The 25959-nt window shown below is 45.2% G+C and overlaps 1 protein-coding gene across 1 annotated transcript in view; it reads left to right on the plus strand.

Moving 5' to 3' along the window:
* The window catches only part of BPIFB6 (BPI fold containing family B member 6), a 42389-nt gene that overhangs the window by 5452 nt on the left and 10978 nt on the right, over positions 1-25959 (plus strand). Inside the window, exons 4-8 of the mRNA XM_063144422.1 lie at positions 3004-3067; positions 3777-3837; positions 9941-10032; positions 12138-12314; positions 13698-13742. Coding sequence (XP_063000492.1) covers positions 3004-3067; positions 3777-3837; positions 9941-10032; positions 12138-12314; positions 13698-13742 — 439 coding nt within the window. The remainder of the gene's footprint in view (positions 1-3003; positions 3068-3776; positions 3838-9940; positions 10033-12137; positions 12315-13697; positions 13743-25959) is intronic.

A 25959-nucleotide genomic window follows, 5' to 3' on the forward strand; every position in this document is an offset into this window, starting at 1 on the left:
GCAGCAACGGAACTTCAGGGCACATGGTTCAATCCTTTCCGTTCTTCCTCTTTGAGAGTAGCAGAGTTGCTGGGTTTGCTCCGCCCACTTCCTGCCATGCTCCTAGCCAGCAATATTGCCAGGATTCGACCATTTTTGTCTGTCTCTTCTGCCAAGACTCTCGTTCACGCACTGGTTATCTCTCGGTTGGACTACTGCAACCTTCTTCTCTCTGGCTTTCCTTCGTCTCACATCAGTCCGCTGGTCTCTGTTCACCACTCTGCCGCTAAGATCATCTTATTGGCCCGCCGCTCTGACCATGTCACTCCACTTCTGAAATCTCTTCATTGGCTTCCAATTCACTCCAGAATCCAATATAAACTTCTCCTGCTGACCTTCAAAGCTTTTCACGGTCTAGCTCCTGCCTATCTCTCCTCTCTCATCTCACACTATTGCCCCGCTCGGGCTCTCCGCTCCTCTGATGCCATGCTTCTCGCCTGCCCAAGGACCTCTACTTCCCTTACTCGGCTTCGTCCTTTTTCTTCTGCTGCCCCTTATGCCTGGAACGCTCTTCCAGAACACTTGAGAACTACAAACTCAATCACAGCTTTTAAAACTCAGCTAAAAACTTTTCTGTTCCCTATAGCTTTTAAATATTGAGTTTGTTCTGACTCTATACTGTTAGCTTCACCCTACCCGGTGCCTGTTTACACTTCCCTGTGCCTGTTTGCATTCTCTTCCCTCCTTATTGTTTATTGCAACTTTATTAGATTGTAAGCCTATGCGGCAGGGTCTTGCTATTTACTGTGTAATCTGTACAGCACCATGTACACTGATGGTGCTATATAAATAAATAAATAAATAATAATAATAATAACACACGAACTCCCTCCCAAAACATCTTAATACAAGTTCTAGGGAATAGCCTGACTGCATAGGAGCCAGCCACTTTGCTGAAGCTAAGATGGGTCTGGTCAGGGTTTAGATGGGTGACCAAGTTGAAAAAGTTTTAGCAGCAGCCCCAGCTGTTGAGATTATTTCAAACACAACATTTAAGCCCTGCTGGTCATGAGTTTTGGACTGGGAGCAGAGACCCTTGTTAATTTTCCTGCACGGAGCTACAGCGATCCTTTGAGCGCTCCTCAGCTCCTTTGCAAAGAGGGGAGAGATGTTAAAAAAAAATCATAAAAAATCAACCGATGACCCAATTTGATTCAAATTTGGTATTTGAATTACTGTGCCAATTTTGGTGTCTTTATCTATAAAGCTTACGCAGATGTAAGCATTTGTTTAAAATCCTGCTCCTGTGCCCACAGCAGCGGCTCGGGCGAATCTTTTGCAAAAGGAGCACAATTAAGGCAGGATGCCTGGGAGTACTTCACAATCAAAGCAGATTCTAAGGTGGAAAACTCCTGAGTCCTTTGCATGCAATTGTCAGTGATTGCCCAGTAGAACGCTGGTGTGATTAAGCTCCTACTGCTGTAGCAGATAAGATAGCAAACGGGGCGAAGGAAGGAGAACAGGAAGTGGGCGGAGCAGACCCAGCAGCTCTGCTACTCTCAGAGAAGTGGGAGAGGAAAATTACCGGTAGAATGAGGCACATGGATCTGTAGCCGCGCTGGAACTAAGAAATAGAACCAGTAAGTAGAACTCCTTTGCAACGTTCGAGACCCAGGGTCACGTGACGCTGTGCGTCACAGTAACCCATTCAAAACGTTAGAATAACATCAGTGTAGATTCCCACAGGGAGAGGAAAGAGGAAATAAAAATGTGTATGTGGCCACCTTTATTGCGCTACTTCTCCTGCAAACAGCAGGAGATAGCGACAACTTCCATCTTTAAAAATAATATGAATTTTGTTGTTGTTGTGCAAAGAAGGCTAGAAGGGGTGGGAGGTGTGTGGGAGGCAGATGACATCGTGAGAGGGACTTGCAAAAATCTGTGAGTGCCCCGTGATGACTCCGTGTGTGTGTGTGTGTGTGTGTGTGTGTGTGTGTGTGTGTGTGTGGTACACCTCCCCCACCCACATGTGCACATACCGTCTCTTTTTTTGGCCATGCATAATCTAAAACCAAAGAAAGCCTGCGTTTTGCTGGATGTTTGAGGAATTTGATCTTTGCAAATCCCCATATGAAATGATTAATCCTCACTACTTTGTCGAATATGTGGATCAGCTCTGAGGCTTCGTCATCTTAAAGCCACTGCAGGGAACTCCAGTTTTGATGAGAGAAGCGGTGAAAGCGTGTTTATCCCTTCCCCTCCAAAATACAAAGTCAAACCGTTAATAATCCTTATAGCCAGCAGAGTTTTCTGCTGTCTTTGACTACCAGTTTTTGGGGTGCTTTCCCCCCTCTTTTTCCACGTTCCTGAATCTCTCACAATTTGGTTTCATTGGATGAAACAGGTTCTAGAAAAAATCTCTCCATTCACTTTCTCCGTACCAGGTATACTTTTTAGAATGCTACCATGTCGATCCTTTACTTGTCTTTTTTTGGAGGGGGGCATAGACTGGAGCCCTCCAAAATCAGATCTCACGTCTCTGGCATCACATCTTTTTTGGGCCTTGAACTGATGGCTTGCGGAAAATAAAGTTACAAAAAACAGCCTCACACTTCTGTGGTCCGTTGATGAGTTGAAGCTTTTGGTTGGCTGTTGCTGGCATCAAAACAGATGAATTTGGTTGGTAGCTTGAAGTAACAACTCTTCTTAGGGTAGAGTGCAGGACACAGAATAACGGGCTCAAGTTACAGGAAGCCAGATTCCGTCTGGACATCAGGAAAAACTTCCTGACTGTTAGAGCAGTACGACAATGGAACCAGTGACTTAGGGAGGTGGTGGGCTCTCCCACATTTTAGGCATTCCAGAGGCAGCTGGACAACCATCTGTCAGGGATGCTTTAAGGTGGATTCCTGCACTGAGCAGGGGGTTGGACTTGATGGCCTTGTAGGCCCCTTCCAACTCTGCTATTCTATGATTCTATGATTCTATAGCTCCTGAGTTCACGTGTCTCTTTCCACCCCACAGCATGCTTCCAAAGATAGTGAATAAGTTTCTGAATTCTACCCTTGTGAAAGTCCTTCCAGGAATGGTAAGTCCCATAGTCTTAAGAGAAAACTGTTCACCACCTAGTAAGTTGTGTACTGAGGTTGTTCAGAAGCACAGAGAAGCAGCCAGAGAACTGTATTCAGTGGAATTCACATGAAAACGTGCTACAGCAGCTGGATCTGCTTCAGTACCGTCTTGACAGTGAGAGGCCCTTTCTACACCATCGTTTTTCCAGGGATCATCCCGGGATCATCCCTGTGTGTCCAAATGACACACAGTGGATTCCGAGATCAGGGAGGGATGATCCCTCCATTTCCCCGGGATAACTGAGACTTCAGTTATCCTGGTGTTTTATGCAGTCCTGGGACAATCCTGAGGGCTGCAGGTGGTGTAGGCGCCTGTCCCGGCTTCTTCCCTGTTCCCTGCAAATACCAGGGGTCATCAGAAGGAAGGAGCCGGGACAGGGGGAGTCCAGGGCCATTGGGGGTGGGGGAGTGGGGCTCTTCTTTTTTTTACCTTTAATTTTGCTGGAGTGCAAGTGCACTCCAGCTCTGTCACTTTAAAAAAAAATGGCGGCCGTGACGGGCGCGATGCGTGTGATGTCGCACGGCCCGTTTAGACTGCAGGCAATGACCCTGGAAGCAGGTAAGTCCGGGATCGCCCCCTCGCCCTCCCTCTACACCCGTAGGTGTAGAAAGGGCTAGAGTCTGCTGTTCCTTTCCCACATTGCCTCGCCTTCCTCTCTCTTCCAGATGTGCCCAGCAGCAAACAAAGTGGTCGGCCACATGGAGGAAAAAATGAAAGTTGTCTTTGGTAAGCTTAGCTGGCATCTTCTATGCCTTTTCCCATCATGCAAAGTAGGGCCACTCTTTTAAACTGCCTCTTCTCAGGGCTCAGCTCCGAGGGGCTCATGGCCTGTTCTGGATGGGGTTGCTCTGCCTCTGAAAGAACAGGTTCGTAGTTTGGGGGTACTCTTAGACCCATTTCTGTCGTTGGAGGCCCAAATAGCCGCCACGGCTCGGAGTGCCTTTTACCATCTTCGGGTGGTTCGCCAACTACGGCCTCTCCTGGACAGGGATAGCTTGACCACGGTGGTGCAGGCATTGGTAACCTCAAGGCTGGATTACTGCAATATGCTCTATGTGGGGCTGCCCTTGAAGCTGCTCCGGAAGCTGGAGCTAGTGCAGAATGCTGCAGCTCAGCTGTTGTCTGGAGCTGCCCCTTTCCAGCATGGAACTCCTCTGCTGAGGGAACTGCACTGGCTGCCTATTCACTACCGAGCCAGGCTTAAGGTTCTTGTTACTTGTGTAGAAAGCCCTAAACAACTTGGGACCAGGATACCTGAGAGAGCGCCTTCTCCCCTACCAACCTGCCCGGTCACTGAGGTCATCCGAGGGCCTGCTCCTGGTGGTTCCACATAGACCCATCCTCCGACTGGAATCCACCAGGGGAAGAGCCTTCAGCGTGGTGGCCCCCCTCCTGTGGAATTCCCTGCCTCTGGAGGTCAAGCAAGCGCCAACCTTGTACTCCTTTCGGCGCCTCCTGAAAACGTCTTTATTTCAAGAAGCTTTTCTTTAACATGCAGCCTTGGATTTCTGTTTTTGCTTCTTTTAAATTTTGTTTTGACTGTTTTATTCTGTTTTTATTTTCATTTTACCTTGTACACCGCTCGCTCCGAAATTTTTCAATGGGGAGCGGTTTATAAATATTCTAAATAAATAAATAAATAAATAGGGGCAACTGGTCATTACCTTGGGAAGGAAGGGGTGGTGCTTGGGCCATAGGCTGCAGAAGGACACAGCCTCAGCCAAGGTGGGAGGAAAGAGATGGCCAAAGAAATGGCCATTGTCGACAGCGGGGTGGCGGGTCCATAAATACAGTATTCCAGCGATATCCCTCAAATGAAAGGGACTGATTTGGAATGACTGCTGGGAAAGTGGGCAGAGAACATGTTTGATGCAGAAAACCCCAGGACCAGACCCGGGTGTCTGGCTAAAAAGGGCTTCGGCAATCTCACTCCACTGATGAGACCTAGGCCGGATCTACACTAGTCTTATACTGTTGCTAGTGTCCCTTTCTCTGTATCGGTTCTCTGTATCATGGGGCACACTAGCGTTACTTACGTTTAGCTGCAACGGTACTTTAGGGCACGTTGTTCAATCCTTTCTGTTCTTCCTCTTCTCTGAGAGCAGCAGAGTTGCTGGGTTTGCTCCATCCACTTCAATCCTTGCTCCTAGCCAGCAATAGTCATAAGCACACACAAACTCCCTCCCAAAACATCTTAATATAAGTCCCTGGGAATAGCCTGACTGCATAAAAGCCAGCCACTTTGCTGAAGCTAAGATGGGCTAGGTCTGGTCAGGGTTTGGATGGGTGACCAAATTGGAAAGTTTTAGCAGCAGCCCTGTTTTGGACTGGGAGCAGAGACCCTTGTTAATTTTCCTGCACAGAGCTATAGCGATCCTTTGAACACTCCTCAGCTTTGCAAAGAGGGGGAAAAAGTTTTTTAAAAAATCATAAAAAATCAACAGATGACCCAATTTGCAGATGTAAGCATTTGTTTAAAATCCTGCTCCCTGCGCCCACAGCAGCGGCTCGGGTGAATCTTTTGCCAAAGGAGGACAATTAAGGCAGGATGCATGGGAGTACTTCACAATAAAAGCAGATTCTAAGGTGGAAAACTTCTGAGTCATTTGCATGCAATTGTCAGTGATTGCACAATATAACGCTGGTGTGATTTATCTGCTGTAGCAGATAAGATAGCAAATGGGGCGAAGGAAGGAGAACAGGAAGTGGGTGGAGCAAATTCAGCAGCTCTGCTACTCAGAGAAGAGGGAGAGGAAAATTACCGGTAGAACGAGGCACCTGGATCTGTAGCCGTGCTGGAACTAAGAAATAGAACCTGTAAGTAGAACTCATTTACAATGTTAGAGACCCAGGGTCACGTGATGCTGTGCGTCACAGTAACTCATTCAAAACGTTAGAATAACATCAGTGTAGATTCCCACCTAGCCAGCAGAGAACAGTCCTAGGGTTTGTCTATGCACTCTGAATACCCCGCCGTGGCTGTGCAGGGGTGCTGCGTTGTTGATATGATGCAATCGCCAGCTCGCAGCCACGTCGGGCTTTTCCCCTCTGAAACTGCTGTTCTCCAAAGTGTCGAATTACCGTGAGTTTTCTCATTGCTCTGATGTCACCACTGTTGTTTCCTCATTGTTGGTGGTGGCTTCAGTTCAGGGTTTAGAAAGTGGGCATACCAGGGGTGGATCCCGGCATAGGGTAGGCCAGGGATGCAGGGCAGGGTTCAGGGAGCAGCCTTGACAAACTTCGCAATGGCTGTCTTGTAAGTCGGGGAACGAAAGTAAGGGCAATCCGTATGTAATGCTGCTGCAACTGGTTCACACACTTCCTTAAACCCTTTCTTAACCCAGACTGTACATTGTGGCAGGAGGGTCATATTGTTCCGTTCTTTAAGTGGGCCCCTCAACATTTTCACCCCCACCTTCCAACTTTCTGATTTTCCCCAGGCAGGATTCCCCACATCCCCTGCTGCGTAACACTTCAGACTTTGCTTCACAGCAGTGATGCTAGAGGATTTGGGGGCAATTGGAGGCAAAGCAGAATCATGTAAACACAGCCCTGCCCAAAATGGGCCGGTGATCTAACTCAGGCCCAGATCATATAGGATGCAGATCTGTGGACCGTCTTGTATTTTGCAAGTACTCTTAGCCCCCCGGGGCAAGTAGCTGGAAGGCTGGATTCAGTTTGGCAAGACCACAACCCACAACCCTCTCCAATGCAGTGGTCCCAACCCACACACTTGCTATTAAGGTCTTTTTTTCATGGGGAGGGGGGTCCTTTACTTCAGATTTCCCTTGTCTAATAAACTTGTTAGTCAGATTTATTCAAGGGGCATATTATTTTATTTTATTTGTTTATTCATTACAATTCTATATCACCCAAAAGGCAAAGCTATTGCAGCAGAACAAGCTTAGTTTGCACACCGTTTTCAGCCAAATTGATGCTTGCTGTTGGTGAATCATTCGGAAGTTGATTTATTCAGTTGTTTACATGCCCCAGAATTTGGCTTGTTCCATTGATGATGAAAATTTGTCTATGATAGCCAGCTTTCGTATTTTTAGTAACAACGTTTGTACTTTGTTGGTTAGTATCCTGTGCATGTGGCAAAGTTGGACTAAGATGACGAGCTTTGTGAATGCAAGGCCCCATTCATTCTGCTGTGCACGGCTAGTTTCTGAGAATTAGCATGTAAATATATATCCAAGTTCATGGTTCCCAAGCTTTCTACCTTCGGGGAATCCTTGACTTACCTGTCAAGGAATGCATGCACAGTGCAGAGGATTCAGCGTATTCTCTAGGAAGCTCTCTTTCAGGAAACATTTCTTGAATGGAAACCAGGGCCGGAGCCAGACTATTTTGCGCCCTAGGCAAGGTGAGCTACTTTCGCCCCTCCCCCAAAATGCCAACTTTGATTTTTAAGAACATATGTTTTTTGGAAAAAATAAGAAGCACAAAACTTGAAACTGCTAAATTTATTTTTAAGTGCAAGAAATACGTCATGCCAATTATAGCAAACAAATTGGAAAGGAACGTCTATGGGTCTAAAATGCATGATTTAATAGGAATATCACCTCCAAATCATCCCCCCGCAACTCACACACGTGCGCACACACACACTCAGCATCACTCACTCCAAACAAACACACGCATGGACACATGCATTCACTCAAAGACCCCATGCACCCCATTCGCCCATACATTCTCTCTCTCTCTCTCTCTCTCTTCTGGGCGCATTCCCGAAGTCCGAACATGGAGCCGCCCCACCCCAGCGTCCCTGGCTTTGCTTCGGCTGGGCAGGCACGGGGCGCCGTCTCGCCCGCCCAGGCCCAGCTGAATCCTCGGGCCGGGCCGGCTCACAGCCAACAATGCGCGTGAGTGCCGCGCTGTGCCCAGCAACCCTCTTAGCTTGGCGCTCTAGGCGGCCACCTGAGTGGCCTCTATGGTAGCACTGGGCCTGATGGAAACCATGGAGAATACAAGAACTGAGAAATCAATGGTGAACATGTACATTCATTTAGCTTAAACTAAATGTATGCTAAGGCCTTAGGTAGACCTACCATTCTAGTGGGACAGAGGAGTGAAGGTCTCGCGTTATTTTTATCGTGAAATCTCCCCCACTGTTCACACATGGTGCGTGACAGTCTCAGAGGGAGAGGCGTCGCGCCCACCATTTTGGGTTTTTTTCTTAAAGGGGAAGATGCGCATGAGTGCTCGTGCGCAAAAGTAAGGGTTTTTCTTTAAAAAAAAAATTCCTTGCTCCCCCCACCCCACCTCCAATGGGTGTGGTGCTTCTGAGGAGCTCTGCGCCCTGTGCGCAGGTCCTGGCTCCTCGCAAGTAACTGTGAGGAACCGGGACAACCACGACGCCCAGCCACAAATTCCGCTGTCTCAGGCTCAGCCCGGGACCACAGAAAAAACAGGCTTAAAGGGTAGGGCGAGATCCCGGGGCAAGGGAGAGAATCATCCCTCCCTGATCCCGGGATCTCCTGTGCATCATGTGGAGATTTTGCCTCGTCTAGCTTACGCTAGCAGTTCAGGCACATTAGCCCTGCATCTGACATCATCATCATCATCATCATCATCATCATCATCATCATCATCATCATCTCACCTTTTTCCCCAATACCGACACTCAAGACAGCTTTGCAAAATAAAAACATATACAATCAAACATAAATAGAAATATACAAAAGTTAAAAAAGGTATAATTAAACCTGCTGTAATTTTAAAACTTTTTAAACAACATTTTTTTTAAAAAAAAGTCCAATGCATAAACAGAAGTCCAGACTATCGCCCAAACTCCTGCTGGAACAAAAAAAGTTTTTGCTTGCTTCCAGAAGCATAGCAAGGAGGGAGCCAGTCTAGCTTCTCTGGGAAGGGAGTTTCAGAGCCTTGGAGCAGCCACCGAGAAGGCCCTCTGCTGTGTCCCCACCAGGTAAATGGTGGTCCCACCACCATCCCACATGATGGTGGTGGGACCAAGAGAAAGGCCCTTGCCAGTGACACCCTGTTCAATTTGCAGAAGGGAAAGACCTCCTGAAAACATCTTTTTGTCCTTCTGAGTAGACGTCCTGACTTCTATAATCTCATTAAAACCTCCTGAAAGCCTTGGGCTTCCTGAGCAAACATCATGATTCCTATAACCTAATTAAACTTTTGATCTCTTGGCTGAAACTTTCCAGCACAAAAAAAGATTTAACCCCATATTATTCAAAAACCCAAGCGAAATGCAAACATAGAAGACAGCTCTGTTCCTTCACACTCTGCAAGCTGTTAAGTCAGATGTATTCATCAATGCAATTATTCTGCCATTGCAGCAGCTAAGAGCCTATGAATTCTCCCTTGCAGGTTCACAGCAAAGCTCCATTTGGTCCTGCGGCATCCTGTTTCGATAGGGGATGTCTATTGCTGGGAAATCTTTTCGTCTTGATGGAGTTTTGCAGTTTGTATGTCTTGCTTTGCATCCGTGAGCCAAGCTGCAGGATGTTTTTCAAACTCTGGGAACTTTTTTGTGTATTTACACACATTTGGCTGTAATTTGTACAAATTGCTTAGAAATTTGCACAAATTGCAGAACCGCCCCCTCCCCCACAATAAGTACAAAATTCCTGGAAAATGCAAATCAAGTGGGTTCCAAGGCAGGAGCTGAAATGGAGTCCGTGTCAAACTCCATCAAACTCCAAATGGATTTCTCTGACACCCCTAGTTTCTGAGAGCGGCCAGATGGCCAAAGGCCTCGAGAAAGCGCACACCAAGGCTTGAAGGCCATCATTATACCAACCATGGCCATTTGCACGGTGAGATGTTGCAAATAATTATCCATGTCCTTTCACAGAACAATACTCTGTTGGCGAAAAGGGCAAATGCCGCTACGCCACAAATGGCGAACCAGAAATAACAGGGGACTACATTGGCATGCCTTTCAAGGTAAGTGTGGGCGGCTCTGCTAGTATGTGCATCAGTGTGTGTGTGAGAGAAAAAGCAAGCGTATTCTTGCCAGAGGTGCTGTGTGCCATTTGGACCTTATTTTACTTGGCAGATGCAGAATTATATTTCATGTGACCTTAAGAATATAAAAACATAGGAAGAGCCATGATGAATACAACCGAGGGTCTATTTAGTCTAGCATTCTGTTCACACAGTGACCCACCAGCTGCCCACAGGAAATGCACAAACCAGACATGAATGCCCTGCACACATGCGTTCCCCCAGCAGCTGGTGTACATGGGCGAGCTGCCTCGAATACTGGAGGTGGCACACAACCATCAAGGCTAGCAGCGATGGATAGCTTTCTCCTCTGGGAATTTATCCATCCCTCTTTTAAAGCCATCCAAATTGGTGGCCATCACTACATCTTGTGGCAGTGAGTTCCATATTTAACTATATGCTGTGTGAAGAAGGACTTCCCTTTATCTGTCCTGAATCGCCCACCAATCACTATCATGGGATGCCCTCATTGCATTACAGTATTATGAGAAAGGGATAAAAATGTCTTGGGTGGGCAAAGTCTGTTAATTTTACAATGACCAGCAAAAGTTCCTCCGACACTCTTAAAGGTTGTCTGAGGCCTTAGCTACACATTGGGCCCAATCCACCTCAGACTGATCCAGACCCCCACGACCAGCCTCGGACATGGATCCGAAGCGAGATTCGGACCTCCGAAACATTCAGATGATTTTCCCTATAGCCTTGCATTGGGAGAATAAAACACCTATAACTTTTTTAGTTTTTAAGATACAAACATGAAACTTGATGACCTTACAGATGGAGTCATGTTTGTGATGTGTGTAAATTTTCAGAAAGATCCATCCAGCAGTTTGGTCGCTATGAATTTTTAAAAATGTGATTTTTCAAGGAAACAGCGGCCACTCGCAAAGAGCAATTTCAGCAGGTGTCTTATCTAATCAGTGATCAGCACACACTGTTCCTGAAGTGCTATTCACCCCCTATTTGAGTCTTTTGAAGTTAACTCATGCATTTCCCATTAAGATAAGAACCAATTGTGTATTGACTGCGATAAACAATACCAGGCTGGGAGCAATATGGGGAGTGTAGTATTGAGGGGGAAATCTTTAAAAAAATTCCTAAAAATCAGGGCATGAACTGTTGTGCTTCACACTTGGCATGCCTAAAGCCCTGCTTAGGACTTATCATGTTGCCAAATTACATGTCTTTACCTTTAAAAATGGTAGTGTATTTTTTTTAAAAAAAAATTGGCCTGCCTAAAGCCCTACATAGGACCTATCATGGTGCTGAGTTTCCACACTTTATCTTTAAAAAAGATATTGTATTTTGAAAAATGTAATTTTAAAACCTCAAATTTAAAAAAATTCCTAAAAAATAGGGGATAAATTGATATGCTTCAACCTTGGCATACCTAAAGCCCTACCTAGGACCTATCAAGGTGTCTGAGGCCTTAGCTACACCTAAGGATTATCCCAGGCAAATGGAGAGGTCGTCCCTGCCTGCTTCCAGGATCCCCTGTGTGTCATTTGGATGCATAGGGATGATCCCGGGTTGATCCTGGAATATAGGCCTGGTCTAGCCATGGCTTGAGAATATTTAAGTGTTCCATGAGCCTGTGGTGGGGTCCTCATGCCCTGTGTACTAGCAGAAGAAGCAGAATGAATCAGAAGGATTTGGTTCCTTGAAGCAGAGTTTAGCTTACCACTTCCTGACTGTTCGAGCAGTACGGCAATGGAATCAGTTACCTAGGGAGGTTGTGGGCTCTCCCACACTAGAGGCCTTCAAGAGGCAGCTGGACAACCATCTGTCAGGGATGCTTTAGGGCATTGAGCAGGGGGTTGGACTCGATGGCCTTGTAGGCCCCCTCCAACTCTGCTATTCTATGATTCTATGATGCAGAACTTGGATTAGGGGCAGGATCTCAGAATACACAGAGACCTGGGAAGAAGACTAAATCACAAGATGCCCAAGGTTGTACATCCCATCAAATAAAAACCAAAAACCTGTCTTAGGGTCTTGCATTGCTTTTAGAAACCTAAGGCCAATGTTCACACCTCCCCCTCTAGGCTATTATTGAGACCAACGACGGAGAACAGATAGAAATTCTTGATGATCCACCACTCAGTGAGGATCTCCCACCGAAAAAGGAAGGCAGCACTGAAGTCATTGTGCCTGTGAATGTCCTAAATGGTTTGATGAAACTATTCCAGGAAGACTTCAGCTGTGATGTTACCATTGCTGTGGTAAGTTGATGACGGAGATTTATTTATTTTTATTAAGACATTTGTATCCTGCCCCATGTCACTGGGATCTCAGAGTGGTGAATCTGGTTGCACATCCATTTTTGTCTCTATGATAAAACTGTCAGTAAAGGTGGTAATTCCATTCTGTCTCTGGGGAATGTCTCACTATTTCTGTTGGCGCCTGTGTTAGGTATTTACAATACGGAATAATGGGCTCAAGTGACAGGAAACCAGATTCCAGCTGGATAGCAGGAAAAACTTCCTGACTGTTAGAGCAGTACGACAATGGAACCAGTGACCTAGGGAGGTTGTGGGCTCTCCCACACTAGAGGCCTTCAAGAGGCAGCTGGACAACCCTCTGTCAGGGATGCTTTAGGGTGGATTCCAGCATTGAGCAGGGAGTTGGACTCGATGGCCTTGTAGGCCCCTTCCAACTCTGCTATTCTATGATTCTATGATCTAGTACTGGTCTAGGGTGATGGTTGAGTCAAAAGGCATAAATTTGATCCTCGTGACAGTCATTTGCATACATATATATATATATTATTTATTTATTTATTTATTTATTACATTTTTATACCGCCCCATAGCCGAAGCTCTCTGGGCGGTTCACAAAAATTAAAACCACAATAAAACAACCAACAGGTTAAAAGCACATATATATTTGCTACTTCCTATATTTTGAAAAGATATTACAACTTACCTCTGTTCATAATGATTTTTATTGAGCAGTATTGGGATTTTCTGCCACTGTGACATCTGTTCACAACTCAGTTATTTGCACATTTCTTTCCAAGGTCAACAAGGCACATCAACCTCTTGATGGAGACATTGCCCATGTGCTTATCTTCATTTCAAAAGTTCACACTGTTCAGGTTTCCTCTAATATATGAATGAAAACATTTGTATCCCGTGCTATATCACAAATCTCTCAGATAAAATCATACAAACAATTTAAAACAGTAAATATACACAGCTAAAAACAAATTAAATCATTAATCAAGCTAAAACCAGTATAGAATTTAAAAACAGTAAAAAAAAACCAATTAAAACAATTAAGACTATGGGCTCCATCACACCTATTCCCCCCCCTTTCCCTCTCTGGAGCTCTTTGTGCAGGCTTGGTGAATTTAGTCCTCAATGGCTTTGATAAAAAAAAGGCATGTCTTAACTTGGCGCTGAAATGAAGACAGTGCCGGCACCAGTCAGGCCTCCAAGGGGAGGGCACTCCACAGCCGGGGTGCCACCACAGAGAAAGCCCTCTCCCATGTCCCACCACAGCATGTCTCTTGTGTTGATGGGATGCGGAGGAGGGCTCCATGAACAGATCTCAAGTCTTGGGCAGGCATATTAATGTGAGTTTTTCTCATCTTTTTTTGGCAGGTTCCTACACTAACGACAGACAAGCTGGCAGAAATGATGCCATCGGTGAGTCCTTGCTACTGGTTGACTTGCAACATTCTTGTTTAGGGGCCTGGTAGAGCAAAGAGTGCATCCTGTCACTCTGAAGGAAGAAAGGAAGGAATAGGTTGACTTGTAAGTAGGGCTGTGCACGGACCTCCGGATCTGCTTCAGACCTTCCGAATTGGGCCCAATCCACCTCGGACTGATCCAGACCCCCACGACCCGCCTCGGACATGGATCCGAAACGAGATTCGGACCTCCGAATCATTCAGATGATTTTCCCTATAGCTTTGCATTGGGAGAATAAAACACCTATAACTTTTTTAGTTTTTAAGATGCAAACATGAAACTTAATGACCTTACAGATGGAGTCATGTTTGTGATGTGTGTAAATTTTCAGAAAGATCCATCCAGCAGTTTGGTCGCTATGAATTTTTTTTAATGTGATTTTTCAAGGAAACAGCGGCCACTCGCGAAGAGCAATTTCAGCAGGTGTCTTATCTAATCAGTGATCAGCACACACTGTTCCTGAAGTGCTATTCGCCCCCTATTTGAGTCTTTTGAAGTTAACTCATGCATTTCCCATTAAGATAAGAACCAATTGTGTATTGACTGCAATACACACTACCAGGCTGAGAGCAATATGGGGAGAGTAATATTGAGGGGGAAATCGTAAAAAAAAAATCCTAAAAATCAGGGGATGGACTGTTGTGCTTCACACTTGGCATGCCTAAAGCCCTGCTTAGGACCTATCATGTTGCCAAATTACATGTCTTTACCTTTAAAAATGACAGTGTATTTTTTTTAAAAAAATTGGCCTGCCTAAAGCCCTACATAGGACCTACCATGCTGCTGAGTTTCCACACTTTATCTTTAAAAAAGATGGTGTATTTTGAAAAATGTAATTTTAAAACCTCAAATTAAAAAAAAAATCCTAAAAAATCAGGGGATAAATTGATATGCTTCAACCTTGGCATACCTAAAGCCCTACCTAGGACCTACCATGGTGCTGAGTTTCCACACTTTATCTTTAAAAATGACATTGTATTTTGAAAAACTTAATTTTAAAACCTCAAATTTAAAAAAATATCCTAAAAATCAGGAAATGAACTGATATGCTTCAACCTTGGCTAAGATGAAGCCCTACTGAAGTCCTATCATGGTGCCAATTTTCATGTTTATATGTGCTTGAAAAAGGGTCTGAATTGGTCTGAATTGATTTGGACCAATCTGAATCACTTTGGAGTGGTTCGGACCTCCCCCAAACCACTTCAGATCTGTATTAGGGAGGTCCAAATCACCCTGATCTGCTTTGGATTCAGAATTCAGATCTGAAGCGGTGCACAGCCCTACTTGTAAGGGGTAGATACACTAATGAAAGTGACATTTGATTTGCAGCTGCAATGTGGTTTGTTGCAACCATTCCTTACTCAGCACTGTGCTGCAGATTCATTACAGAATCATAACTTCTCAACTAGTTAACTCAATCATCTAAAAACTACTGAACAGCATTTGGGGATAGTGAACTGAAATGACATGGTGGAGAAGCTCTTACATTGCTGTGAATCCTGTTAACTGCATGTGATCAGGCCAGAGGCCCATCTAGTCTGACTTTCTTTTCCCCACAGTGGCCAACCTGGGCCTAATCTACACCAAGCAGGATATTGCACTATGAAAGTGGTATGAAAGCAGTATATAAAAAGGCAGGAGCCACACGACTGCTTTATAGTGGTATTATTATTATTATTATTATTATTATTATTTTTATTTATTTATTTATATAGCACCATCAATGTACATGGTGCTGTACAGAGTAAAACAGTAAATAGCAAGACCCTGCCGCATAGGCTTACAATCTAATAAAATCATAGTAAAACAATAAGGAAGGGAAGAGAATGCAAACAGGTACAGGGTAGGGTAAGCAGGCACAGGGTAGGGTAAAACTAACAGTAGAAAGTAACAGTAGAAGTCTGCACAACATCAAGTTTTAAAAGCTTTAGGAAAAAGAAAAGTTTTTAGTTGAGCTTTAAAAGCTGCGGTTGAACTTGTAGTTCTCAAATGTTCTGGAAGAGCGTTCCAGGCGTAAGGGGCAGCAGACGAAAATGGACGAAGCCGAGCAAGGGAAGTAGAGGCCCTTGGGCAGGCGAGAAACATGGCATTAGAGGAGCGAAGAGCACGAGCGGGGCAATAGTGTGAGATGAGAGAGGAGAGATAGGAAGGAGCTAGACCGTGAAAAGCTTTGAAGGTCAACAGGAGAAGTTTATATTGGATTCTGAAGTGAATTGGAAGCCAATGAAGAGATTTCAGAAGCGGAGTAACATGGTCGGAGCGGCGAGCCAAGAAGATGATCTTAGCAGCAGAGTGGTGAACAGAAACCAACGGACTGATGTGAGAAGAAGGAAGGCCAGAGAGAAGAAGGTTGCAGTAGTCCAACCGTGAAATAACCAGTGCATGAACAAGCGTCTTGGCAGAAGAGACAGACAAAAATGATCGAATCCTGGCAATATTATACAGGAAAAATCGACAAGATTTAGCTACTGCCTCAATATGAGGAATAAAGGAGAGCGAGGAGTCGAATATAAAGCCAAGGCTACGAGCTTCCTTGACCGGAGTAAGCGTAACGTCATTGACAGTAAGAGAGAATGAGAGATGAGGAGAAGGTTTAGGAGGAAAAACAAGCAATTCAGTCTTTGCCATGTTAAGTTTCAAGCGACGATGAAGCAGCCAAGCTGAGATATCTGAAAGACATGCCGAGATACGATCGTGAACATCAGGAGAAAGTTCCGGAGATGACAGATATAGTTGTGTATCATCGGCGTACAGATGATATTGGAGGCCATGAGATTGAATAAGCTTGCCCAAGGGCAACATGTATAAGGAAAACAACAAGGGGCCAAGCACCGAGCCTTGCGGGACCCCTACTGAAAGGGGAAAGGAGGAAGACGAGCTGCCATTAGTCAACACGCTGAAAGAGCGACCCACTAGATAGGAGGCAAACCAGTTATAGACAGAGCCACAAAATCCAAGGTCATGAAGGGAATCTAAGAGAAGATCATGATCAACCGTGTCAAAGGCTGCAGTTAGATCAAGGAGAATAAGAACGGAATAATGGCCTTTAGACTTGGCAGTAAGGAGATCATTGGTGATCTTAGTAAGGTCTGTTTCAGTGGAATGCAGAGGACGGAATCCAGATTGAAATGGATCCAAAGCAGAGTTACTAGAAAGAAAGTCAAGACAGCGAGAGTAGACCGCCCGCTCCAGGATCTTTGAAACAAAGGGCAACAAAGAGACAGGTCGGTAGTTAGACAGAGATAGCCTATCAAGAGTAGGTTTCTTGAGAATGGGAGAGACTGTAGCATGTTTAAAAGCAGAAGGAAATGTACCAGAGGACAGAGAAAGATTAATAATATGTAGCAAGGAAGGGAGGATAGCAGGAATAAGATTAATAAAGACGCGAGAAGGAATCGGATCACGAGAACAAGTGGAAGGCTTCGAAGAGCGCAGTATTGTAGTCAGTTCATCCGCAGAGACCGAAGGAAACGCAGAGAAATTTGCAGGAGGAGCTGACAGATGAGGAACAGGAACTGGAAGAGGAGCAGAGCTGGCCAGATCAGAGCGGATAGTTTGGATTTTAGCATTGAAAAAAGAGGCAAAGTTATTAGCAGACAGAGAGGCGGGGAGAGATGGCGGATTGAAGTGCACTGACAACTGTTGGGATCCATTGACACATACCATATACCTCTTCCATACCGCTATATCCTGTTTGGTGTAGCTCCTGCCTATTATATACCTCTTTCATACCACTTTCATAGTGAAATATCCTGCTTGGTGTAGATTAGACCAAGGGCCTTGCTAGACCTACCTGAAAATCGGTGCTTCAGGCGCGGCAAGGCCGTGCTACAATTAGCATGGGCCGTCGCGCCTATCTACACATCAGACGTGATGAAGCCCCATCGCATCTGCCATTTTTTTTTTTTGTTAAAGGGGCCGGTGTGCGCAGGAGCGCACCACCAGAAAGGTAAGTTTAAAAATAAAATAAAAAATGGTTCCCCCCATCCCCATCCCCCGATTCCCCCCCATGACCTCCCCTGGCCTGCGATCCCCCCTGTCCCCACCTCCTGTGTCCTGCCGCTGCCATGCCGCCGATGTCCCCAGCCGCTCTGTCCCGCTGCCGACGCCACTGTCCCCAGCCGGCGTTTCCTGTTGTCGCCATGTCCAGCCTGTGATGCCTACTGTCACCATGTCCTGCAGGCCAGACATGTCGAAAACAGGAAACGCCAGCTGGGGACAGTGGTGGCTGGCGGTGGCAGAACAGAGGAGGTAGGGACGGGTGTGCGTGTGAGACATGGACGTGGGGACAGGGGGGATCGGAGGCCAGGGGAGGTCGTGGGGGGGAATCAGGGGAAGGGGGCAGGAGCACTGTGGCCCATCCGCTGCTTTTCCTGGCTACTCGCGTGGAAGTGCGGTAGCCGGGAAAAGCGGTGGAACGGTCCACACGCCCGCAGTCCTGGCCTCAGCCCGAACTGAGGCCGGGACTGTGGGAAAAACCGGGCTAAATGGGATTTCATTTACCCCACGCCCAGGGAGGTTTCACCCCTGCCTGATCCCGGGATCCCCTGTGCGTCATCTGGATGCACAGGGGCGAGCCCGGGGCGAGCACCGAGCTAAACCTCCGTTTAATAAGAGCACCAGGCCCCAAATACCTCCGGGATTCCCACAAGCATGAGAACTTGCCTGTAGGATTCCCCAGCAATTGGTGGTCCCTTCCCACTCTTCACCATCCACTGGTATTCAGAGGCATGTGACCTCTGGTCCTGGAGGGAGCATGTAGCCATCTCGACTAGTAGCCACTGAGAGCCTGATCATTCAGACATGTTAAAAATGGTACTGTTTGGAGGGGCGTTTGCATCAGCCCTAGTCCTGCTTTCAGAATGAGACCTAAGTATCGCTGGACTCTTAGTTTGGGGTAAAAACAATAGCCTGTTAATGTCAATGTTCCAAAAATAAAGGAAGAATTATGTTTTGAATTGAATGCGTACTTATAGCATTTTAATTGATTGTTTTATCAGTAGTCATTCATATAATTAGAGGACCAAATATTTCTTAATTAGATGTCAGTCTTAAATTTATCTAGGGAAAAAACCAGGGTCCAGCACAGACTACCAGCTTGATGTCAGGCAACAGTTTAGAAACGCAGCCAGGAAATACAGGCTTAAGTTAGGGTGACCCTATGAAAAGGAGGACAGGGCTCCTGTATCTTTAACAGTTGCATAGAAAAGGGAATTTCAGCAGGTGTCATTTGAATATATGGAGAACCTGATGAAATTCTGTCTTCTTCACAACAGTTAAAGCTATAGGAGCCCTGCCCTCTTTTAAATCTGGTCACTCTAGTATAGCTCCTGCAGCTTTAACTGGTGTGACGAAGCTGGAATTTCACCAGGTTCTCCATGTATACAAACGACACCTGCTGAAATTCCCTTTTCTATGCAACTGTTAATGATACAGGAGCCCTGTTCTCCTTTTCATATGGCCACCCTACTTAAATAGTATATTTCAAAAAATGGAATGTGGCTTGTGTTCTCTGAACGCAGTCCAGGGTGATAACGGCAGCGCTTTGGTTTTTTTAAAACGAGAAGCTCCAAGAATTGGTCCTCTTCAGGCCTATAATTGTGCTGGGGCAAGTGACAGCTGGTTCGTGGTGAGAGCATAGCACTTGGTACATACTCAGAAGTACTTTGCATTATTCTTTAACATTTTGTCATCTCTCTCCCCCCCCCACCCCCCAAGCAAAGGGCCTTGGCAAAGATGAGATCAGCAATAAATAAAGATCAGTAATGGTAATAAATAAATAGAGGAGGAGAAATGGAGCTCCGGAGACGAAGACCAAGAGGTCTCCTACCGTATATCACTGGTTTTAATTGCATTCTGCCTTTCCTCAGCTTGTAGGTGTGCTGCCTCCCTCAAAACAAGTGAAGGCTGAAATAAGACCCAAAGGAACTCCCACATTTTCCTTGGGAGACGAGGAAAGCACTTTGGACGTCCTTTCCACAGTAGTCTTCTCAACAGATCCAGAGAATGAACCTCTCCTTACCCTGGACATGGTACACATAATATACCTCTCCTTGCCAGAGACTAACAGGACTTAACATGCTTCACTCACACCACCTTCCTGTCTCCCTTGCCCTAGCTAACCTTCACACATGATGGGGCCCCAAGTGCAAAGCAAAGAGACAACGATTGTCTCTTCACCCATTTCAAATATGCAGACAGAAATGTTGGATTTCAAAATTTGATTTGTGAATTCTGAGTGAGTTTGGGATGAATTTGAGCTTTCTGGAGTGTGCATGCGTGTGAATTGTTCAGCTGTTGGCATCAGAAGTAGCTAAGGGGAATGAAGCAAAAGGGTTTGTTTGTTTGTTTGTTTTAAATGCGGACTGCATATTTCCAAAACGTGTGTTAGTATTTTGGGAAACTTGATAGATTTTGGCTTGAAGCAAAATTCCTATTCATGTCCATATCAGGGAATGTACATTGCACATCCACTGCTCTGGTCTCTTTTCTCCATTGAGGCTCATTTTGCACTTTGTTGATCTTGAATGGGTCACAGCAGGATTGGGTCCACTGCCTATTACAAACAGGCATAAACACAGAATTCCAGATTTAGACAAGAGCCATCCAGCCGTACACAGCAGCGCATGAAACTTGAGCACGAAACACCCCCCCTCCTGCAGAATGGTGACTTAAATACTTGCAGGCAGGCTGTGGATATTCTGTGATTCTGCCTGAGTGACAAAGTCAGGTTTCTGAGAAACCCAGCTCTCATTTTTATAAAAACAAACAAGTTTTATGCTGCTTATCTAAAATATATGACACTGCGTCGCCCAAGAGGCTCTCAGACATGACTTAGGCCTTAGCTCGACCAGGCTATATCATAGAATCATAGAATAGCAGAGTTGGAAGGGGCCTACAAGGCCGTCGAGTCCAACCCCCTGCTCAATGCAGGAATCCACCCTAAAGCATCCCTGACAGAGGGTTGTCCAGCTGCCTCTTGAAGGCCTCTAGTGTGGGAGAGCCCACAACCTCCCTAGGTAGCTGATTCCATTGTCGTACTGCTCTAACAGTCAGGAAGTTTTTCCTGATATCCCGGGGTGTTACCCAGGATTGTCCCTGTGCATCCAGCTAACGCACAGGGGATCCCGGGATCAGGAAGGGATGATCCCTCCCTTGCTCCAGGATATAGCCCTACTCTTTGGCCCCGCTTTTTCCGCGGTCTTGGGCTGAGCATGTAGCCCATTTCCGTGTCTTGACCCCACTCCGTGTGATTACTCGCGCGGAGCTGGGAGCTACGCATGGGGTGCGGCACTCCTGAGGAGCGCTGCGCCCACCAGGTCTAGGGTGAGTGGAGCGGGGAAAAAACCCTTACCTTGAGTCGCTTGAGGACTCATGCACTGCCAGCCCTTTTAAAAAAAAAAGGTAGCCGCAACGCCTCCCTTCTTGAGGTCGTCGCGCCTTACGTGTAAATGGGGGCGAGATCTCGCATTATTCACAACACGAGGTCTCCCTTCCTCTCCCCCGGACTTTACAGTAGATCTAGCTAATTCCTTATCATAGAATCATGGAATCATAGAATAGCAGAGTTGGAAGGGGCCTACAAGGCCATCGATCCAGGAATCCACCCTAAAGCATCCCTGACAGAGGGTTGTCCAGCTGCCTCTTCAAGGCCTCTAGTGTGGGAGAGCCCACAACCTCCCTAGGTCACTGATTCCATTGTCGTACTGCTCTAACAGTCAGGAAGTTTTTCCTTTTTTTCCAAAAAAAAAAGTTTTTTATTAACACAAATTAAAATACACCAACTTCACATTAAAACAATCAATCAAAAGGAAAGAAAAAAATATGACATAAATTTGCTCAACTGTTAACATTTGTAATTTATCAATATTCATAATCAAACAATACAATACAATACAATTGCTCCCCTTCACCCTTTGGGATCTATTCCTGCTTCCAAAATCTCATTACTTCTTCTGGTGGTGGTTTCTCACTTCCCTTAGAGAACACATAGACCAGGAACTGTTTCCAGATTCCCTCAAATTCATTCGTATTTGTTATGCCTCTTCTTACTTTTATATTACATGTCAATTTATCATTAATGGCAATATCCCAAATTTCCTTATACCATTCTTCAATACGATAATCTCCTTGGACCTTCCATTTCCTAGATATAATTAATCTCGCTGCTGTCAGCAAATTTGTTATCAATTCTTTAATTTCCTTATTATACTTTAAATCTCCATATAATGATAGTAATGCCACACTAGGTGTGTCTTCAATCTCCATTCCAACAATTTCTTTTATCTCGTTAAACACCATTTCCCACAATTTTTGTACATATTTGCATTCCCACCACATATGTAAATACGTTCCTTTTTTCCCACAACCTCCCCAACAATTTGCTGAATACAGCTTATTTATTTTATTTAATCTCACTGGGGTTAGATACCACCTCCATATAATTTTATAATAATTTTCTTTAATTCTCACCGACATGTTTCTCAACACTCTTTGTCTCCATATTCCCTCCCAACTCTGTTGCCCTATCTGTACCTTCAAGTCAGTTTCCCAGACCATCTTACCCATACTTACTGCCTCCCCCTTCCCAACTAGTATTCTATATATTCCACTCGTTAAACCTTTTATCCCTTTATTTTCTCCCTTTTCCTTTTCTTTTTTTACAATCAGCTCCTCAAATTTTGTCAGTTCTCTACATTCACCATTATCTCTTAACCATTTTTTCATCCATTGTTCCAATTGCCAATAATTTAACCGGGGGGGATCCGCACGTCGTACCCAGAGCGCTTCTATGCGACCCCAGTGCACCCCGAAAACGATCGTCTAACTTGCTTGTAAAAGAAACAAGGAAGAAGCCCAACTCCCTCCTCGCCAGCCGGCGAGGAGAGCTCGGAGAAAGAAGGCGGGGTTGAGAGCAGAAGTTCTCCACCCCGCCTTCTTCCCCTGAGCTCTCCGTCCCAGCCAGCGAGGAGGTCTGTGGGTGGCGGTGGCGGCAGCGGCATGGATGTCTCTTCCTCGGCTCTTCCAAAGGCAAGGTACACGATCGCTTTCACGTCGCACTGGGGTCACTTAGAAGCGGTCTCGGTACGACGTGCGGATTCCCCCCAGGTTAAGTTCTTCCCCTTTAACACCTCTTCTAATTTTTCACGAATGCTCATCTCGCTTAACCAATTTTTTAATCTCATTCTATTTTCCTCTATTAAAATTTTACTCAAGCTATCCTTTAAATTCCCTGGGAAATTCCTTAACATTATCCTTAACATGTTCATGGAGATATACTCGAGAGTAACTCCTTTTTATACGTTCGCCATATTTCCCAGTGAAACCTTAAAAGAGGGTTTCCTATTTCTTCCCCCCATTTTTTATTGCCTTCTTTAAAAAATATATTTTCCAAATTCCAATCTTTTTCCATTCTTGTTTTATCCTCCATCCAACTCAAATCTCCTACTTCTATCATGCCTTCTACTATGTGTCTTAACCTATTGGCTACATAATTTAATTTTATATTTGGGAGTCCCAATCCTCCTTTCTTTTGTGCTAAGTACCATCTATTTTTGTTTATTCTCGCTTTCCTATCCCCATTACTATAATTATTTATAAAATTTTGCCAACTTTTTATCTCCGTTTCTGATATACTTATTGGTAACATTCTGAAAATAAAATTAATCTTTGGTAATATTTTCATTTTTACTAATGCTATTCTTCTGAACCATGATAAATTCAACCTTTTATATTTTTCTAGTTTATCTAAAACTTCCTTTTTCAGCTTATTTAAGTTTTCCTTTTCTAAATTCTCTAATTTTTTTGTAATTATAATTCCCAAATATTTAAACTGATCTTTAACTCTCATTTCCTTCTCCTTACCTTCCCAATCTTTCTCTTCTTTTTTAGTATAATTAAATATCATTAGTTCTGATTTTAACCAATTTATACTTAATCCCGTAACTTCCTGCTGTCCAGACAGAATCTGGCTTCCTTTAACTTGAGCCCGTTATTCCGTGTCCTTATAAAACTTCCCACAATAAAGTCACACTCAAATGTAGTGTAGTACAGGAATAGAAATAACTAGGTGGTGCCCATATGATACTAGTGTTATTGAAGCAGCAACTCCGGTCCTCACCCCATATGGTCCTTTGGCCGTTGTCTTGGAGGGAGAAGTTCCACTGACAATCTCTGAGGCGAGAGAGTGGGGCTGGGCAGCTGGAACCCGCCCAACCTCAGGGCCCGATTCGGCTCATAAGACCTCCTGTTCTTTAGGCCCTCCGTTGGCCAGCTGAGCCACTAAGCTCAGTTGATGACTTTGGGCCAGTCAGTCTTTCAGCCTGATCTTCCTCACAGGGCAATTGGTGTGAGGAGGACGGCATGGAAGGGAAACCCATGTAGCTCCTCTGTCTTGAGCCCCTTGGAGGGATATAATAAATAAAGCCTTTCTATTAAAAAAAAAAAGGGGGGGACATGCTTTCAACGTGTAATGTGTGAAAATGCCCTTTAGCAGTATGGCTTTCAATGCTTCCTGTCAAAGAATATTTCCCATGAGGTCATTGCATTGCTGGCTCCTTGCCTTCCTCAGCCCTTGTTGATGAGATCCAGGATGTGGGTCTGCTGTTTCAGTGATGGATGCCTCACAGGAAGATCAGCTGGCAGCCGACATGCTTCATGCTACACAGCAGAACAGTTACACATTTCCTGCCCGTAATGAGCATCACTGTCCACATAGGGCAGAAATACAATTTGTACCTAGCCATTTTTTCTCACCTAAAATGGGATAGACACGAGACTTCATTGTTTCCAAAGCTATGACACTGGAGCAATATGAGTGGTACGTCTTCAGGGATACAGGCAAAGATGAAAGAGCGCAATGCTTTGGTTGATAACATACCATGTGCTGCACAGTGTACACTCACTCAACTTCGTTGGCAAAGGTGCCATGAATTAGAATCCTAGAATCCTAGAATAGCAGAGTTGGAAGGGGCCTCTAAGGCCATCGAGTCCAACCCCCTGCTCAATGCAGGAATCCACCTTAAAGCATCCCTGACAGATGCTTGTCCAGCTGCCTTTTGTTGCACTGAAACATTTTCATTTGGGGATTTGTGCAAGAATTGTATGACTTCCCCTACAGCAACTAGTAACAGGATGATGCTTAGAGATTCACCACCAAACAAATGCCAAATCCTTCTCAGGGGCTCATTGGAATGTCAGCACTGAAGCTATACATGTAGTTTTTTTGCAACACCACAATACCGTGGAAGTGCAAGAGAGAATCAAGGGTGAAGAATCTCAAAAACAAACAAACAAAACAAAAAACTACCCAGCAACAAGAAAAGATGCAAAGAACCTGAGTGCAGTAGTGCACACTTTGGAGACTCTCTAAGGTCTGGAATGATATCAGCCAATCAATTTGGAATGGAAACACATGTCTGGGGAGAAATTTGGAGGGGGTGAATTTCATGTATCACTACCCCCCAACCCCGACAAGAGCTGGGTTTGGAAGGCAGGGTAATGAGTAAACCTCCCCCTCTCCCCCCCTCTCCTGCTTCTGGGTGGGGGAGGGAGGGGCATTTCGGTAGCATCTTCTCATGGGCCTGGATGCGGTGGTGTTGGGGTTTGGAGCTATAGGGAGAAGGACCTGAAAAACAGAGGCCTGATCCCATAGCTTGTTCTGCCCATGGCAATTTTTTCAGTGATGGCAGGGATGAGTGGAATTGCTCTTCACCCTTATCCCCTTTTCCACCCCATTCCCAAGAGTGGACTAACCTTGAAAAGCTTTGAAATCTGGCATTCAGATGTTCAAATCCATGAAAATGACACTGCATTCCAGTTTTAAGTTGGTATACAACAAGACGCAGGGAAATGGCAGCTCATGTTCCCACCGCATGGGGGTGGGATAGGGGTTGGGGAAAATGACCATGTCACTGAGGCCATGGCTAGACCAAGCCTATATCCCGGGATCATCCCAGGATCATCCCTGTGCATCCAAATGACACACAGGGATCCCGGGAGCAGGCAGGGATGATCCCTCCATTTGCCTGGGATAATCCTTAGTCATTTTGGAGGCCAATTTGCTCATTGGAACTCCCTTCTATTGTCCAATTGCAGGTCCAGAAATGGGACTGTAAGTTTTCAGTGGAAGATGAAAAGCTGTTTGTCTCCTTCGAATCAGGAGAGGGCAGGT

The sequence above is a fragment of the Elgaria multicarinata genome, chromosome 1 (assembly GCF_023053635.1).
Source record: "Elgaria multicarinata webbii isolate HBS135686 ecotype San Diego chromosome 1, rElgMul1.1.pri, whole genome shotgun sequence".
Lineage (NCBI taxonomy): Eukaryota > Metazoa > Chordata > Lepidosauria > Squamata > Anguidae > Elgaria > Elgaria multicarinata.